Source organism: Montipora capricornis, chromosome 10 (assembly GCF_036669925.1).
Source record: "Montipora capricornis isolate CH-2021 chromosome 10, ASM3666992v2, whole genome shotgun sequence".
Classification (NCBI taxonomy): domain Eukaryota; kingdom Metazoa; phylum Cnidaria; class Anthozoa; order Scleractinia; family Acroporidae; genus Montipora; species Montipora capricornis.
The window spans coordinates 61,206,775-61,223,872 of NC_090892.1; the positions used below are offsets into that span (position 1 = coordinate 61,206,775).

At 39.3% G+C, this 17,098-nt stretch overlaps 1 protein-coding gene across 1 annotated transcript in view; it reads left to right on the forward strand.

Moving 5' to 3' along the window:
• LOC138021128 (uncharacterized) overlaps positions 1-17,098 on the forward strand; it is a 264,817-nt gene that overhangs the window by 237,331 nt on the left and 10,388 nt on the right. The window contains exons 11-19 of the mRNA XM_068867994.1: positions 149-430; positions 1,981-2,148; positions 6,778-6,935; positions 9,492-9,651; positions 11,497-11,755; positions 12,660-12,751; positions 13,495-13,561; positions 13,953-14,094; positions 16,765-16,873. Coding sequence (XP_068724095.1) covers positions 149-430; positions 1,981-2,148; positions 6,778-6,935; positions 9,492-9,651; positions 11,497-11,755; positions 12,660-12,751; positions 13,495-13,561; positions 13,953-14,094; positions 16,765-16,873 — 1,437 coding nt within the window. The remainder of the gene's footprint in view (positions 1-148; positions 431-1,980; positions 2,149-6,777; positions 6,936-9,491; positions 9,652-11,496; positions 11,756-12,659; positions 12,752-13,494; positions 13,562-13,952; positions 14,095-16,764; positions 16,874-17,098) is intronic.

The window sequence follows — 17,098 nt, forward strand, 5'->3', positions numbered from 1 at the left end:
TGCTATGTTTTGAAGCATTCATTTGCTTCTAATTGTAGGGAGTTTAATCAAAGTGCGGACAGCTATGGAGTTGCTTTGTAATTATTTTTGTTGGAAAAAAAGTCTATTGTTTCTGTGTATCCTCACAATTAGTTTCTTGTTTATGTAGAGGAAACAACAGACGTCAGAGATGTAGTGGTCACCAAACCACAACTTCAAGTGATAGCTGATGATTTAAGATATTGTTGGCGTGAGCTGGGAGAGAAGCTTAACATTGCAGCATCGGCAATTCATCATCATGACATGGGTGAAAGTCACAATAATAATTGTGAAAAAGCGTATGCTCTCTTGAACATGTGGGTAGCACAGGAGGGTAAGGATGCTACAGTAGGAAAGCTTGCCGACCATTTAAAGAGCATTGGAAGAAGCAGCATTGCGGGAAAACTTTTAGGTCAGCAAAAAATGAAATAAACACAGCTTTCTCATATTTCATATATCTTACACAGCGAGGTATGAAGAAAATTATAAAATGCTAAGTTTTAAATCCAAGACATTCAACCCCCTCTCAGACCAGAAAAACTTTAAACTCAAAAGAAAGGAAGACAAAGCATGAAGGAGCTTTTCAAAAGGCATTGTTTTGAATTTAACTATTTATCACTGAAAATCCAAGATGGTGATTAACAATCATAAGAAAGCAGACAGAACCCTTTAAAATGTTACGCAGGGTCTTTAACAATCAAGGAAGACAAACAACATTAGAACAATATTACTGAACAGAGTGGTAGTACAGGTTGTTGCTGAAATCGGTTTGTATCACACAAATAATGTATCAAAGGCTTCGTACTTGTCCACGTTTGATTGAGAAATAGTCCATTTGAGCCTGAGGTACAGCACGTTTTGTGGCAGGGCTTTTTTTTTAAAGGGGCTCTGTCACCATATGTGTTGATCTCTGTTGAATGCTCAGTGATATTTTTATTAATTTTTAAAATCAGCAAAAACCTAGAAATAATGACTGTTTGTTTATTCAAGACTCTATTATTACTCTGAGTTTATTTTACACTGTGTTTGGATGTTATGTACTACAAAAATCAGTGAACCGTGGACCCTGCCCAATTTTTTGTATTACGACCACTCCCACTTTCTCAGTTCTGGTAAATTCCGTAAATTCCTTAGACGTGCCACACAGATTCAAATGGCCAAGATAAGTAAGGTGGGACTTGTATATCAACCAGTAAAAGTCACAGGTGATGATTTGAGGCAAAAGATGATTCATTTTACCTGGTTGATACACACGTCCCGCCTTACTTATCCTGTGTGGCGTGTCTAAGGAATTTGTGGAATTTATCAAAGAAGTGGGAGTGGTTGCAATACAAAAAGTCAGACCCGTTCCACGGTTCGGTGATTTTTCATAGTATTGAAAAGGTGGAAAGGGATTGCGTTTTGACTATTATGTAAGTTTACTGGTGTATACTATTTGTTTTTTACATTTCTGGCATCCCATTTTAGAGAAAATGAAATCTACTGCAGCCCAGTTTACTTGCAAAAGTCATCTGATATATTTCGCTTCAATTTTATCAAGGAATCTTTTAGGCCTGGCTAAAGCTAACAAAAGAGTGAATTATCACTTGTTTGGCCAGAACATATGGGAAAAAGACTTGTCATAATTTTTGGCTCCAAAGCAGAAATATGTTTTCATGTTATGGTTGGTAAATACCCCCCAGTTATTCACAACTGATGGCAGCGCCGGGGCAAATGTGCAAGAGAAAATAACCTGATAAAAACAATTTCCAAAACATTGATTTTAATTTTCCCCTCCAGATGGACTTCTGTTTAAAGTTATTCCTTAGTTATAATTATAGAAGTTTCCGTTTGCATCAATACTACATTTTCTTGAGTCTACCTTTGGCGAGAATGTGAGAGACCCGAAAACAACTGATGTTTGTGCTTGGTACAAAACAATACAGAATTCTTACATTTTTAAATTTCATCTGCTGTTGACAGAAATGCATTCAGACTCTTGGATGGACAAAAATCCTAAAACAAAAGTAGTTGCTGAAGATGTTAGTTCTGGAACAAGTAACCATGATTTGTTGAAGGCACCTTCAGTTAACGTTGAGAGCCACAGTGGCCCCGTGCCGATAGATGAGTCACAAAGTAATGAAACAACAGGTGACTGTTATGTTGATTTTTTTATAATGTTGACAGCTTAAAATAATTATTGAATTTTAAAGAGCAAATTGCAAGTGCAAGAGAGTGGAGCAGAGGATAGTAGACAACCAACAAACATACAATGTAATCCACAAAAATTTGGGTGTATGACAACTGCAGACTCTGAACTCCCTACAAGTAGCGCTGATAAGCAGTATTTAAGTCTAAGCACCCATTTCAAATAGCACTGATGAACAGTATTTAAGTCTAAGCACGCACTTTAAACCGGTTACTTTTCAATAGCTGCGAGTTAGGGTTAGTCTGCGGACTGTGGACTGTGGTCTGCCGTCTTTAAGTGTCAGACACCGCAGCAATTTGGTTTTATTATACAAATTGATGAAGGTTGAATTGCCACTGGGAACTATTCAATCTTTTTACACTGTGGCAATCTGACCTTTATCACATAGTAAAGCCAAATTTTCATGTTTTACTCTGCGACTAACACACCGTCGCAGTTTCTTTAGAAATCATCCCCATCAAACTTGACCCACACACCACGGTGCATTGGGGAAATGGAACCTGTGACACATTGGTGAAGGGTGAGTGCTTTCAGCGCCAACCTTGCTCCTTCAATAGAAACAGCTGGGTCTCATTCTTTTTTAGTACTGTGGTGGTGAAAGGCCATATTTTAATTCAAAAGAACAAGAATGCCAGAGGAAACATTTTTGACAATAATGGAGGTCATTGTGCAGCTCTAGCAAAGAAGCATATTTTCTTGGTGGTCTCTTAGAAGCTCCAGTGTACAGGTCCTGCTACTCGGCAGCATTTGCATCCCAATGCAATCTAAGTAGGAATTGCTATTGCAACAGGAAAATATTTTTGCTCTGTCTTTTTACCTTCATGGACTGAGCTATTAAAGAAAAAATGACGTCCAGCCAATAGCTACAATTTTCTGTGAAATACAGAGCCTCCGCATAAAGGAGAACGCTGACCCAATAAAACGCTCATATTTACAGTGTTCTTTGCATGATCAGCAACCATAACTATCCTTTTTTTGCCAAATCAAAAGAGTGTTTATACAAGAGCAGAGTTCAATTTCCAGTTTAACATCAGTGATAAATTAATGCGACTATTTTTTTTCGTGGATCACCAACATGTGCGTGGATGTACAGCACTCTAATAAATACTTCATTATATGAAATTCAAGAGCTCTGATACCCAAGTATAAACTAAAAATACTGGGAGAAGCTTGTGGTTGAGCACTGTACTATGGTGCAGGAGCTTGTTGGCTCGAACTTAGCCCCATAAACTCCCAGGGTCTTAAAATAAGCAAGGAGAAAGTTTTGCCTTATTTGTGAATTTGTGATTACACCCCCAAGTGGTTAGACTTTCAAGTCCTTTCAGACAGGGACTACAGTATGGTAACCGTGATCCGGAGGAAAATAGGAAAATCTTGAATATCTTACCTGAATCAAAACGCCACGAACTGAAATTTTCCCGGAAGATAGCTATTTCGTTTCTTGCGGTAATATTAAATTGGCAAGTTTCAAACAAATATTTCTCTTGTTATTCGATAAAAGGTGAACGTAATCGCGAGCCCTTCGTCTGCGATATTGCGAATTTGGTCTTTGGTTCGCGAGTCATGTAAGCAGCCCCGAAAGATTACCAGTTAATCCCGATGATTTCTGTACGAACATGAAAATTTATTTATTCTTTGTTATCCTTGATATATCTCAGCTACAGTCGTATCGGATGTTGTTGTGAGTTGACCGTCTCCCCAACACACGCTCCATTTAATGGTAAGACCGTGTAGGTATTCTAGACATACCAAAGAAGGTAACCCGTTTATAAACATTTATAAAGAAGATTTTGAAAATATTCAGGTAAAGCAAAGACCTTTTCCATTTATCGAAGGTTTTCTTTATCTCCTTTGGGAGATTTAAGTTCTCTGGGGTCATAAGTAGTATACGTCGCGGACCAAGGACCCCTGTTGGCTATGCAAAAATTGTTGATATTTTTCAAGAGTCGATGAAACAAAAGTTTAAAACTCTGCAGCAAATTTGTTTCCAACCGCAGAAATAAGTTGATCTGCAAATCCGTTCTGCAAAAAGACACTTGTTCCTGTTGCGTTTTATCTTGACACAAGCCAAGTAAACATGACCATGAAAGTTACGGTGCCGCAAAAGCAGAGACTGGGGTCTAGGAAGACAAATTAACACACCTTACCCTGTGAGGAGAGTCTCTTTCGATCTTCCTAGATAAGTCGGGAAGAGGAAAGAAGAAACCTATAAGTTTTTCAGTAAAAAAATGAAATGGCATTTTAAGAGTATGGACTATCTTGAGTTTCCAAGGAAATGATTCCTTGATTGTCGTGTGTTTCCCAGAGTTGTTGGAAAATATCCCGACTGTTTGTTTTCGTTTTGTGGTTTTGTGGCTTCTGGTCACGAGTGACTGACACCGAATACATTTCAATTTTTAACGCATGCACGAAATGTGCAGGCGGCTAGCAGACGGTCTACTTTCCTCTTCCCGACTTACCTAGGAAGATCGAAAGAGACTCTGCTCGCAGGGTAAACACACCTGTCAACAAACTTGAATACCGATATCAGGAAAGCCGAAATTTTGTCATGTGAAAGAAGAATAATCAAAAAATTATCGGACACATTCGTTTTTGATGGTATGTTAGTTAACTAGGGAATATAGCATCATGTATAGGTGGTTTGCAACCACGGGTTGAAAACTTCGATCTCACGCCGGCTCACGCTTGCGGGCCAATTTCTCACGCCTGATTGAAAAATGTGAGTTGTTGCCGTCTTGCTTGACACAATTTTCAAAAATATGTTGACTCAGACCCATGTAAGGAACGAAAACCATGTGCAAAATGATTAAATGACAATAGCTTCCTCGCGATCTCTGATTTTTGAAGTGAAAAGCACTGGGAGCGAGCTCGCGTTTATACGCCTTCGAAATACTTCGGACGTCTTCGGAAATCTTCGGAAGTGATCATGTCGTCTTCAAAAATCCCAGCACTCCCAGGATAAAAATCTCACGCCTATATCTCAGAAAAAGCTGGCAGGTATATACAATCTTCATATGATGAAATCATTCGGAACTGGTTGCTGGGACACGATTCACTTTTCTTTCCCCACTAAAACAATATCTAAAGACTGCAAGAAAATCGGTTTCACCATAGTTAGTATAAATGGTTTCACACTCTGTTAATTAATAGCACAAAATATACTTCGATACTTCGATCACCGCGTTCACTTGGCGCCATGTTGTTTCAGCGGCTTCTTCCAAAAAATGGGATCGTGGACGCACTTTAACACCATTTTCTTCTTGCCGGGAAAACAATGAATCGGTTTCAGGAATTACGTACGTGAGTTTTTGCGGGCGGGAGACGAAGATTCAGCTGGAACGTTAATTGAAAAATTCAAATCCATGGTCAGCTGTGAATGCTGAAAACGTAGATTTAGGCAAATTACCGAAGGATGTATGGAACCTTCAAAAAGAAACCTGTGCCCTTAACGTACAGTAGGATGGAGGATTTGTCACCTCAGTTAGAAAGCTACGCATGCAAAATAGACTACACAAGGTGATTAATAAATGGAGATACATATCGGTAGAAAAGTACTTCAAGAATGAAACCGTATTCATTCTATCCCGGTCGGAGACTGGTACGAGCATTGTGGTTCGTAGGGGGGCGTAGGCCGAGCAATTGTGGTAAGGTGTTTATCTGCAGTGAAGGTAAGTTGTTTGCCACGCAATCTGTAGTAGAATAAAGAACTACGTTTTGAAGAGGTGAAAAGCAAGGATGAAGGACCCATGTTTCCCTTGCTATGGAAAAACACGGACTTAAAACGTTCTGTGCTTCGTTCCATTTCAAATAACTGAAAAGAACACCGTCACCAAATTTAAACTAAAGACATGGGAAGCCGAAAACAACAGTGGCTTTAGAGGTCTTTCTCGTGCTGTTTCTTTCTTGCTATAAAATTATGACTTTCCTTGCATGCAAAGTAACTTTTAAAATCATGGGGATATCGGCCGAGCAATTGTGGTAAGGTGTTTATCTGCAGTAAAGGTAAGTTGTTTGCCACGTGATCTGTGTTAGAATAATGAACTACGTTTTGAAGAGGTGAAAAGCAAGGATGAAGGACCCATGTTTCCCTTGCTATGGAAAACACGGACTTAAAACGTTCTGTGCTTCGTTCCATTTCAAATAACTGAAAAGAACACCACCAAACTAAAGACCTGAAAGAGCGGAAAACAACAGTGGCTTTACTAAGAGGTCTTTCTCGTGCTGTTTCTGTCTTGCTATAAAATTATGACTTTCCTTGCATGCAAAGTAACATTTAAAAGCGTGTTTTTTTGTAAGTTCTATGCTAAATAAGTTGGCGACCAAATTTTTCCCATTAGTCGCCAGCTGGCTCCTGAGTAAAAAAGTTAATTTCGTTTGCAAATATTTGGGAGTGGAGTTTCCGAATGGCTGCTCTTGGCTGGGCACATTGTAATTGGAGCTTCATTCCGTTGTGTGACCCCCACCACCATGGTGAAGCATGGATCTACAGCTGTAAACTAATCCAAAAACATGTCTTTCAATATTAAATTTTGCATTGGTGTCCCTATAATTTGGAGATTTTTTATTTTCAGGTGTGCAAGATCAAATGGTAGTTGATGTTCCTCATGGCTATGAAGTGGGTACTATGGTTGAGGTTCCAATGGCAGAAGGTTTACCCAGATACGGTGTTATTAAATGGATTGGGTATCTACCACAAATGAAGGATAAGCTGGTGGTGGGCTTGGAATTGGTAAGATGGGGTGTCTCCAAATGGATGACTGCAGACATCAGCATCATCATGATCATCATTATCATCATCATCATCATCATAATAATAATAATAATAATAATAATAATAATAATAATAATAATAATAATAATAATAATAATGCATTTTGATTGTCAAATTTCATGGCTTTCACTTTGTTTCAAAGGGCAGTCAAACCTTACTTATCAGAATTGGTGTGCATCCAGTCAAATTGTTCAGATAGTTAAGAGTTCAAGTAGTCAAAAGTTACCTACAAGTTGCAAATGACAAGTAAAATGCTGGGAATTGATACTGGACAAACAGACAAGTAATGGTGTTGGATACAATGATTACCATCATGACCAGGGAGTTCTTTCACAAGACCAACTGCAATTGGTGATTTTAAAAAGCAGTGGAAGTTTCCAAGGTCACTAGCTGGAACTACTCAATTAGTCCAATTTGTGACTTTAGAACCAATGTGTGAAATTTTATCAAGAGTTTATTATGAATGAAATAATAATATTAATTTAACCCTTTGACATCCAAACCAACCTAAACCGGCAAGACTTGGTATTTTACTCTATCTAACACCAGACAATTTTACTCTCTCTAACGCCAGACGATTTTACTCATCAATGGGGAACCCCGGGAGGCAATGGGTTAATCACTCACTGAAAAACTCCCTGAACAACAACTGACATCATTACATGTGGCAATATTTGGTACATGGCATTGCGGGTATAAACATCAATTTTTATATGCAGGGTAATAATAACAGTAAATGTAAAGTAGATAACAATAAAACAACAGTGGATCTACTTTCAAGATCATTAACTTAAGATAAAGTCGATCTCCTTTGGCAAGAATCTGATCTACAGTGGAGGAAGTCCAGCTCTGAGCCAAGCTCTGAGCACATAATGATACTGAAAAACTCATGAATGCTCATGAGATGTCACTAAATTGTGCGTGACCTTGGTGAATTCTTCCAGCAAGATGTGAATGGTTAGTTTCCCAATATGACCTCCTACCTTGCACTTTGCAAAGCATGCTGTGGTGGGACCGACAGTGCACGTATTGGAATTATGATATGGACATTTGTAGTGCACGTGCAAAATCATAGTTACTAACAGAATGGACATCAAGCTAACAATAGTATCAGTGACACAAGGATCCCACCTCTCCAGCCAAAATTACTAATTAATTTATTGTAGTTCCAAACAAACATGAGTTGAGTTGATCTGTGATACTGTCCCTGGATCAGAGGGCTGCACTTGACCTTTACTTAGTGGTTGCAGAACTGAGTGTTGTGCTACAACTCACATTCAACCAAGACCAATGAAGGCTGAACAATTCTGGTGAAACAATTTGATTCCAACATTGTGCTAAATTTTTATGTTCTATTCATAGCTTTTTGTACAGCATTCTAAGTCATTTCCATGTTGACCAATCCTTGGAAATAAAGGCTGTTGAAAATGTTCCAAGAAGGCAAGAAGATGAAGAAGAGCATTAATTACTTCTTGCAGCAACTCCCTTTTAAATAGTCTTGGCAGTGGAAAATGGCCACCCAAGTTAGCCTTTGCTTAATGACAAGCCCTTCAGAGTCAAGAAAATGACATGTTTGGCATCAGAAAAACAATCACCATCAAGAGTACATCAACAGTACTGTTACACAGTATTAAATCAATATCTTAGAAGAGTTTATGTACTATGCTATGAGTTGTTTTGAACAAAATTTCACCCCATGGACATGGTTTTTGAATCATTTTCTTTGTTTGAATTGTAACTTTCTTTAAGGCTATGTTCAACTTTTTTCAAACCTGAGTAGTATCAAACTACATCCTTCTGTCAAGTGATTGGTTCCATTATTTATGCCCTTTGTGATTTTAAAGCTGTAATGATGGAAAAATATAATTAGGTAAGTCATCTTAGTAGCTGGTGCACTAGCCTATTATTTTGGCATAAGGTTAGGTTAGGAAAGGAAATGAAAGGAACTTTATTTAAGTGTCTAGTCATTCTAGTGCTGGACCACTAATTGGGGACACTGCAAACTGAAATTAACAATTAAGGCAAATCAAGTCAAATGTTGAATTTTGAGGAAAACCAGAGTACCCGGAGAAAACCTCTCAGTGCAGAGTAGAGGTCAGTAGAGAATCAACAAACTCGACCCATATATGATGCCGAGGGTCTGGGAATTGAACCTGGGCCACATTGGTGGGAGGTGAGTGCTCTCACCAGTGCGCCATCCCAGGTACCCCTATGAAAGGAATAGGGTTGTTTTAGTGATGTTAAGACAATGACCTGTAAACCTGACCTGTGATCTGTGACCTGGATGGGAAGACTTCAAGTCAATTCAATATCTAACAGCTCAAATCAAATATTGGGTTTTGGTAAGTCGAGTTACCAGAGAAAACAAACTTTCAAAAAAACTCTGACCATGTGTGCCACCATGTCCAGTAATCAAACCCAGGACATATTGGTGGAAAGCGGACTACCCTGCTACCTTCCATAACTGAGTACAATAATACAAACAAAAATGACTGTTTAATACTTCCCTTGTAGGAAGAGGAACAAGCAGCATGTTCTGATGGAGTGTTTCATTCAACGAGATACTTTACCTGCCCTGCTGGGAGAGGTTTCTTTACTTTACTAAATCACTGCAGGCAAGACTCACGCTTTACTCCAAACTCACCAGCAAGTGAAAACATTTCGTCTGGAAAAGGTACATGCATAATTATGTGTGTTATTGTGTTTTTTTAAGTGCCACTACAGCCTTCAGGGTTTTCCTATGTGTAATTTTTGTTTGAGAATATTGTTCTGTCAGTCCAAAAAAAAAATAAAAAATCAAAGGCAGCATTTCAAAGGATTTTTCACACAACTCCAGGGGCTATTAACATGCTGATGGTAATAATCAAAGCAACTGAGAAATTTTAGTCAACTATGGCAGACAGCAAAAAAGCAACTGATGGAAGCACTAAACTCGTGACTTAACCCTTTCAGCCCCCGTGGGGTTCCCCATTGACGAGTAAAATCGTCTGGCGTTAGACAGAGTAAAATCTATAAGTGGCACTATTGGGAGTTAAAGGGTTAATGCCCCTCAGGTCAAGACTCCAGAGGTTTGTCCAAAAAACATCCTGTCAATTTGACGTAAGATACAATAACAACTAACTTAGCATTGGCTGTTACACTGAAAACATCCATAAAACAAATTTTGCTTTTGTGACTTTTGATATAATTCAGGCTGTAAATTAAAAACGAAAAAATACAGGTGAATTTTTTGACAGTGTTAACTTTCAGTTTGGCTTGACCTTTGTTCTCAATTGAAATAATGTAACCCTAATTAACTGTAATTTGAGTTTTAATAGCTCGTGATAAATGAAAACGGAAACAGGGCACATGCCCAATTTACAGTTAACACTGCGTTCTTTGAATACACCATGACCTTGGGCCAAATATTTTCCTGGTTGTCCCAACCTAAACTCAGTAAATAAGCAGTTCATCATGTGGACTCTTTATACTATTCGTCAGCAATCAGAATATGAAGTTTGGACAAAATAAGTAACGCTAAATAACTTGGATGTTTAAAGTGACGAAATCCTCTGAAATCGCAGATCGCACAGAGCAGTAGGTGTTCCCAGCAGGTAAAAAGGTTAAGTCTGCTTACGAGCCTAGTTGCTCATTAGGCCAAAGCTTATCCCAGTTTCTGTAGCATGAAGCGACTACGAGTATTTCTACTCTCTGGATGGGATGCCCGTCCATTGCAGGGTTACCCCCAGCGTTAAATTCGCCGGTACCCATTTATACACCTGGGTGGAGAGAGGCACTGTGAGATTTAAGTGTCTCGCCCAAGAACACAACACAGTGCCCCCGGCCAGGACCCAAATCCGGACCACTCGATCCGAAGTCGAGCGCACTAACCACAAGGCCACCGTGCTGCCTCTGTATGGCTTTTTCCGGCCCTGCTTGCACTAATGCGTACGGCCCTCATACAGGGATTTTCCCAATAGTTTTACAATGAAAGTGCGCGCAGGGGCCGTACGGGCCACATGATAAAATAACTTTCTGAAAGGAAATTAAGCCAATTGAAAACACTGAGCACTGGACCAGTGCAACTTCCTAGTAAACTACAAAGATAAAATTATGCTTGTTTTTGTTGTTGATTTCTAAATGGGAGATATAATTGACACAAATCTATGCTCGTTTAATTGTCTCACGTGGCTTTCTTTGTTCTGCTGGTTCCATACCAAGAATCAACAGCTTGTGTGAAGTTTGCTCTTGACTGCATGAGTCTTCTAGTCTGAATTCCATGCTTGGACTGAATAGAGAAGCCTTGAGCGTACTAAACTCTCAACTCGTGAAACGTGGGCTGGGAGGCTGATATTGTGGTTGGTAAGTGCATGTCGGTTTGAGTTAAATGAACCTAGACAAAAAAGGTTAAAAGGTGCCCCTTCCTTTGGTCAGAGGTGCAACAGACATTTTAAAAACATCCTCAGTCTTCACAGAATCAGGGGAACTTCAGTTACCACAGTGCTGTAGTTTTACATGTACTTTTTTCTTTTGATATCAGCATTTGGGAGTTTGCCTTCACCCGTCGTGGAAGGCATAACAGAGCCTCCTGTTTCCCTCGAAGATACATACTGTGGAAACATGCGTGGTCTACAGGGGCACCACAACTCGTGTTACCTTGATGCTACACTGTACAGTATGTTTGCCTTCTCGTGCGTGTTTGATACTTTGCTGCATCGACGGAGGAAAGATGCTGATTTACAAGAATACGATGAAGTGCAGCGTGTGCTACGGGAGTCCATTGTTAATCCTTTGAGATTGTAAGTCAGAAACAAGTGGCTCATATACTGCTAAAGCACAATGGCAGCAAGGCCCCTGTTCCCTGTTAGGAGAGTCTTGAGTCTAAAGTGTATTTTGAGACAGGGTAAAAGGAAGGACTTCTCTGGCACACAACACTCTTTGATCAAATGATTAAGGTGCCGACCACAGTATCAGAAACATCTCCTGAATGATATTGAGCCTTAAATGACACTGCACATATTAGTACGACTAAGCTTGCTTCACCTGATGTAAGGAATGTGATCCTGGGCCAAAGGTTTTAATTGGCTGTTGTGCAGGGTGCTTCTGTGTTCAGCAGCATACACCTTTAAAGCAAATACGAATGCCACTCCACACTCTTTTGCAAATTCTGCTTTGTACTTAGAAAGGCTGGATGATCCAGAATGTTCTATGCATTACCCCAGGACTCGATTTGGCATGACACTGCATTCTCTAGACGATTTTCGAACATTACAGTCGCCTGTTAACACTGGCATATACTTGACAGGAAACGTTGTGTGGCAGAGTATAATCTAAATGTGTCATTAGAAAGCGAGACCCTGCAAGAAGGGAACCATGAATGAAAATAAAATAAAGTTCTTTATTCCAACTTTTCCGAAGTAGCAAGGAAGTAGGTTTTATATTTCATTTGTAGGAAAAAATGGTAATTCTAGGTTGAATTAGGAATAAACTGGAAAATATGTAACAAAGAAATGATTTCAGCCGAGACTGGATTGCAGTCATAATTTCCCAAGATATATTGAAATCTTTTGGAAATTTTTGGTGAGCAACTTAAATTTAATAGATATCATAGAATGTCTTAACTCTATGGATACTGGCACAACATATTTGTGGTTGAAAGGTTTTAACAGGCCAAATGAGTTACATGTTTTCTTTTACTTATAGGCATGGTTTTGTTCGAGCAGACCGTGTCCTCCAGCTTAGAGAGTTGCTTGACAAACTCAGCTCCACAGCTGGACTTATTAATGAGGAAAAAGGTAGCTTTTTGAAGTTTTGCTGATGAGCAATAAAAAGTATGTAGTGAAAATAAAAATGTTTGCCTCGGCATGCTGCAGTGAAGATATTAAGGGTGTGTTCCATTGACCCTATTGCGGAATAAGAATATGTGGAGTGATGAGTTAAAACGGGATGTCTGGCGTTTTGGAAAAAAAGGAAAAAAAAGGAACTTTATTCAAGTGTCTAGTCGTTCTAACGCAGAAGCTCTAATTGGGGACACTATAAATTGACATTAACAATTAACAAAAATCAAGTCAAATTTTGGTTTTTGAGGAGAGGGGAAGCCAGAGTACCCGGGGAAAACCTCTCAGTGCAGAGCAGAGAACCAACAAACTCAACCCACATACGCCGGATCTGGGAATCGAACCCGGGCCACATTGGTGGGAGTTGAGTGCTCTCACCTCTGCACCATCCCTGCACCAACAAGAATAATGAAGATATGTTTAAAATAGCATTTTACAAGGTGTTCGACAATTTTAATATTTTAATTTCTATTCCGTGTATTTGTATTCTGTATGTAACGATCATGTTCCTTTTGATTTGCAAACTACCAACAAGAACTGAAAGGATAATTCTTTAAAGCTACATAGATACGATTAGTCACAAACCCTGTTGGACAACAACAAGCCTTTTAAATTTATTAAGAAAATGAAATATTTTCAACCTCCACCAGTTGGTTATTTTATGGGATCCGTTTTTAATTGAATACCTTTTTTGCTTTCAGATCCAGAGGAGTTTCTCAACTCCCTTCTTCAGCAAGTTTTGAAAGCAGACCCATTCTTGCATTTGAAGTAAGAATTCTTCTTTATCTTTATATTCTGCTGTATTCAAGTTTGTTGTGCTTACAGGTCATGTCAGTGTTACCTCATTAATAGTCCCTTCCTGAAAATACCAAATATTAAACTATCAGGTTAAGCCTTGTTTGTACCGCAGTCACGTAAAAATTACCAAAGTTTTTCAATTACGAGAGAATGTCAATGAATTTTGAAGTATTAACTTTGCTTTGGCTTGAAAGGCGTTAGTTCTTCTGGATGGATAATCCGTCTGTTTCCCGTATTTTATCAAACAAACTATTTTGTTCTTCGCCTAGGACGATTTGACTCTAGTATACGTAGAAACGGCCAATGTTGCTTTGAATTCTTCTTTGCCAATGTTATCACTATTTTGGTAATTTTTGTGAAGATCTCGAGATGTTCGTAAAAAGGACGGCGAGGGAGCGTATTTCTATCAGATCATAACAGACAAAGACGACTCTGTCAAGCTCGCTCAAGTTCAACAACTTTTGGAGCAGTCATTTTTCTCAGCAGATATTATTCTCGCAGAGGTTAGTAGTATTTTGTACACGTAAAAAATGGAAATGTGGAAAGTCGTAGAAGAAATGACACCTTTTGGAAGCGACTGGTATCTTGATTCAGGGGCGCCCTTTGCTACTTGTGCCGATTTCATTGCAGTACGGAATCTCGTTGCATTAAAGTGTAATCAAACACACACGACAATTTTTGACGTTGTTCGGATTTTTTGTTCCCTGATTGTCAGTAAAGCCTAGGGAACGATGCTTGCCTTCTTAGCCCGAAAATATTTGGATGTGGAGAGACCTGAAAAGGCTTTTAGCGCCAACGGGTTGGTTAACTACAAAGAGTAGCGTTCTTAACTAGGAGGATCATAGCTTCACTTTTTTTATTTTTTATTTTTATCTTAGCTTCACTTGATTTCATATCCGCAGTTTAATATGGATATGATTCATTCATGACCAGCTCCCAACATTAGTGGCTTCATAGCTCAGTGGTTAGAGCGTCGCACCGGCATCGCGAGATCACGGGCTCAAACCCCGTTGAAGTCCTGAAATTTTCAGGCCTCTCTACGCAATTGTTCAAATTGGGTTCATATCTACGAGAATCATAGCTTCAGTTGATTAAAGAGTAAGGAGTTAAAGAAACGACGACGGCCGCGCCAACGACAACGTCACAAAGCAAAAATATCATTGGTTAAAAGAGGAAAAATCTTGCTGCACGTGCGGCACACATCTTAGCACATGTCAACAACGACGTTACTGGGCAACGCGCCTTACCGTGGCCACTCAACAAACTTTCACATTTGACAGTTGCTTATAAAAATACGTCAACTCAACAACCCATGCAACGGTGTTCAAGTTACAACTGTGCGAACTTTGCGAGGAGGCGCGACTATCAATCAAATTCACACATCCTGATTGGCGGACAATTTGTAAAAAAAACTTTGTTAGGTGGCCACGGTAAGGTGCGTCGCACTGTAAATTACCCAATAGAGGTTTTGCATGGCAGAAACAAGGAAAATGTTTTGCATAAGAAAGAACATTTATTCCCATAGGAAAAATAATCTTTTGTTCGGGCTATGCAACATGGCTGCCGTGCAAAACCTTTATTTTGGGATTTGATGACAACGTAAGCTTACAAATGTGAATCTTTCATTCTCTATTTTACTGAGACACTACTCTTACCCATTTATTTTTTAGGAGATCTCGCCCATATTGTGCGACGTGAACGAGATGGAATAATTACCAAAGACTTAGGGTAATGCAAAATTTTTATTTTGAGGTGACGTTTTCGTCGAGGTCGCCGTTGTAGATCTTGAACTAGGGTCTGAAAGATTAGGGAAGAGGACGAGGAGGACGAGAGCGACTACGACTACGAGTTTTCCGTACTGAGCATGCGCATAAGGTTTGGACACCGACGTTTTTCGAAGTGCGCGTGCTCAGAACGGAAAAATCATTCTCGTAATCGTTCTCGTCCTCCGATCAAAAGGCCCCTAAAGATTTACTGACGAAAGCGACGGTCACGAAACGTCACCGCAAAATGTAACTTTGCACCATAATATTAAGTCTTTCGCAATTTTTCCACTTCGTTCACGTCGTTAAAATTAATGTTAGCTCAGTAGCAGGAAAATGCCTCTAAATGCAAATGCGTAGTTCTTCCCATACGGAAAATGTTATATTTTGGTGTAATTTCAAAGTTAAAAGGACATATGTCATAGTCGGACAAATCTAAATCTGAGACCGGTGATCGGTAAATAAATCCGTAATCTTCAGAAAGCCGCTCTTTGTCTTTTCACTTCGTATCTGCTTGGTACAGAAAAAAGGGAATCTCTCGAGCCCTTTTAGCAAAATGGCGCATTTTCTTTGTATTGAAAACTAGTTAAGCTATTACCACTGCTTGAGAGCCTTATGAATAATTGATGATGTCCGGGCATTCTGCGCGATGTTTTCTTTTTTAACCAATGATTGTTTTGTGGCGTTGTCGTTAACGTCCCTAATACCCAGTATCGTGCGGGAATGGACGGGCCCGAACCCAGGCCGGACCAATATTATGGCCTTTAAATAACTGAAGAGAAATGGCTGCTTTACGGTCGCATTTACAAACAATACAGTAGGCCATTTTCGAAATATCAAATATTCAGCTTGATAGCGAGGCAGTAAGGACAAAAACAATAGAAACACCTTGGAATGAATGTAAAAAATATTTACGCATCATCCTCTTTCCTTTGTCTTTGTACTCACTGCCTCACTATATATCAAGCTGAATTTTAATATATCGAAAAAGACCTATTGATTAGATTTTTCAAGTTTTCTCAGTTTAGGAGGATAAAAGTGCCCTCTCAGAACACTTGTGTAAAGCCCCGCCTACACGAGCAATTTTTATTTACTCGTGCAGACGAGGAAGTTTGGCCGTTTTTTATGTGACAAATATATTTGCTGAAAAGCTGCTGGCGTGTTAGGTGTTATGTGACAAATAAAAGTTGTCACATGCGAAAAAGTGCTCATGTAGACGACTCGTCACATAAAATGTTGCATTTCTTACTTGGCGCTTCATTATTATGTGTTACCCCTTGCAGCTTATCGCAGTATGGTGGTAAACAGACCTACAATGTAACACTTATTGGTGCGCAATATCATATCTAGTGCATTTGAAGTTCTGCACGGAAGCGGAGACAAACTGACTGATTTTTCTTGTTATTGCAGCTTCCGTCATGTCTGATCCTTCAGATGCCGCGATTCGGCAGCAAATACAAGATGTACGACATGATTCTTCCCAACCTAGAACTCGATGTCTCCCGCATTGTGGAAAGTGGTAAAATTCGCATCATTTTGACTGCTTATATTTGCCGTTTAAGGTGCCTTAAAGAAAAAAATTACTTTCATGAAAATTCAATATATATATATTTTTTGTGGTCGAACCGTTTTAGTTGTTTGAAAACATTGTTGTTTTCGACTTGAGTTTCCAGATCCATGGACCACCCCTGTGGATCCGGTCCATGAACCCCTTCTTGGACCCGGTCCATGGACTACCCCTGTG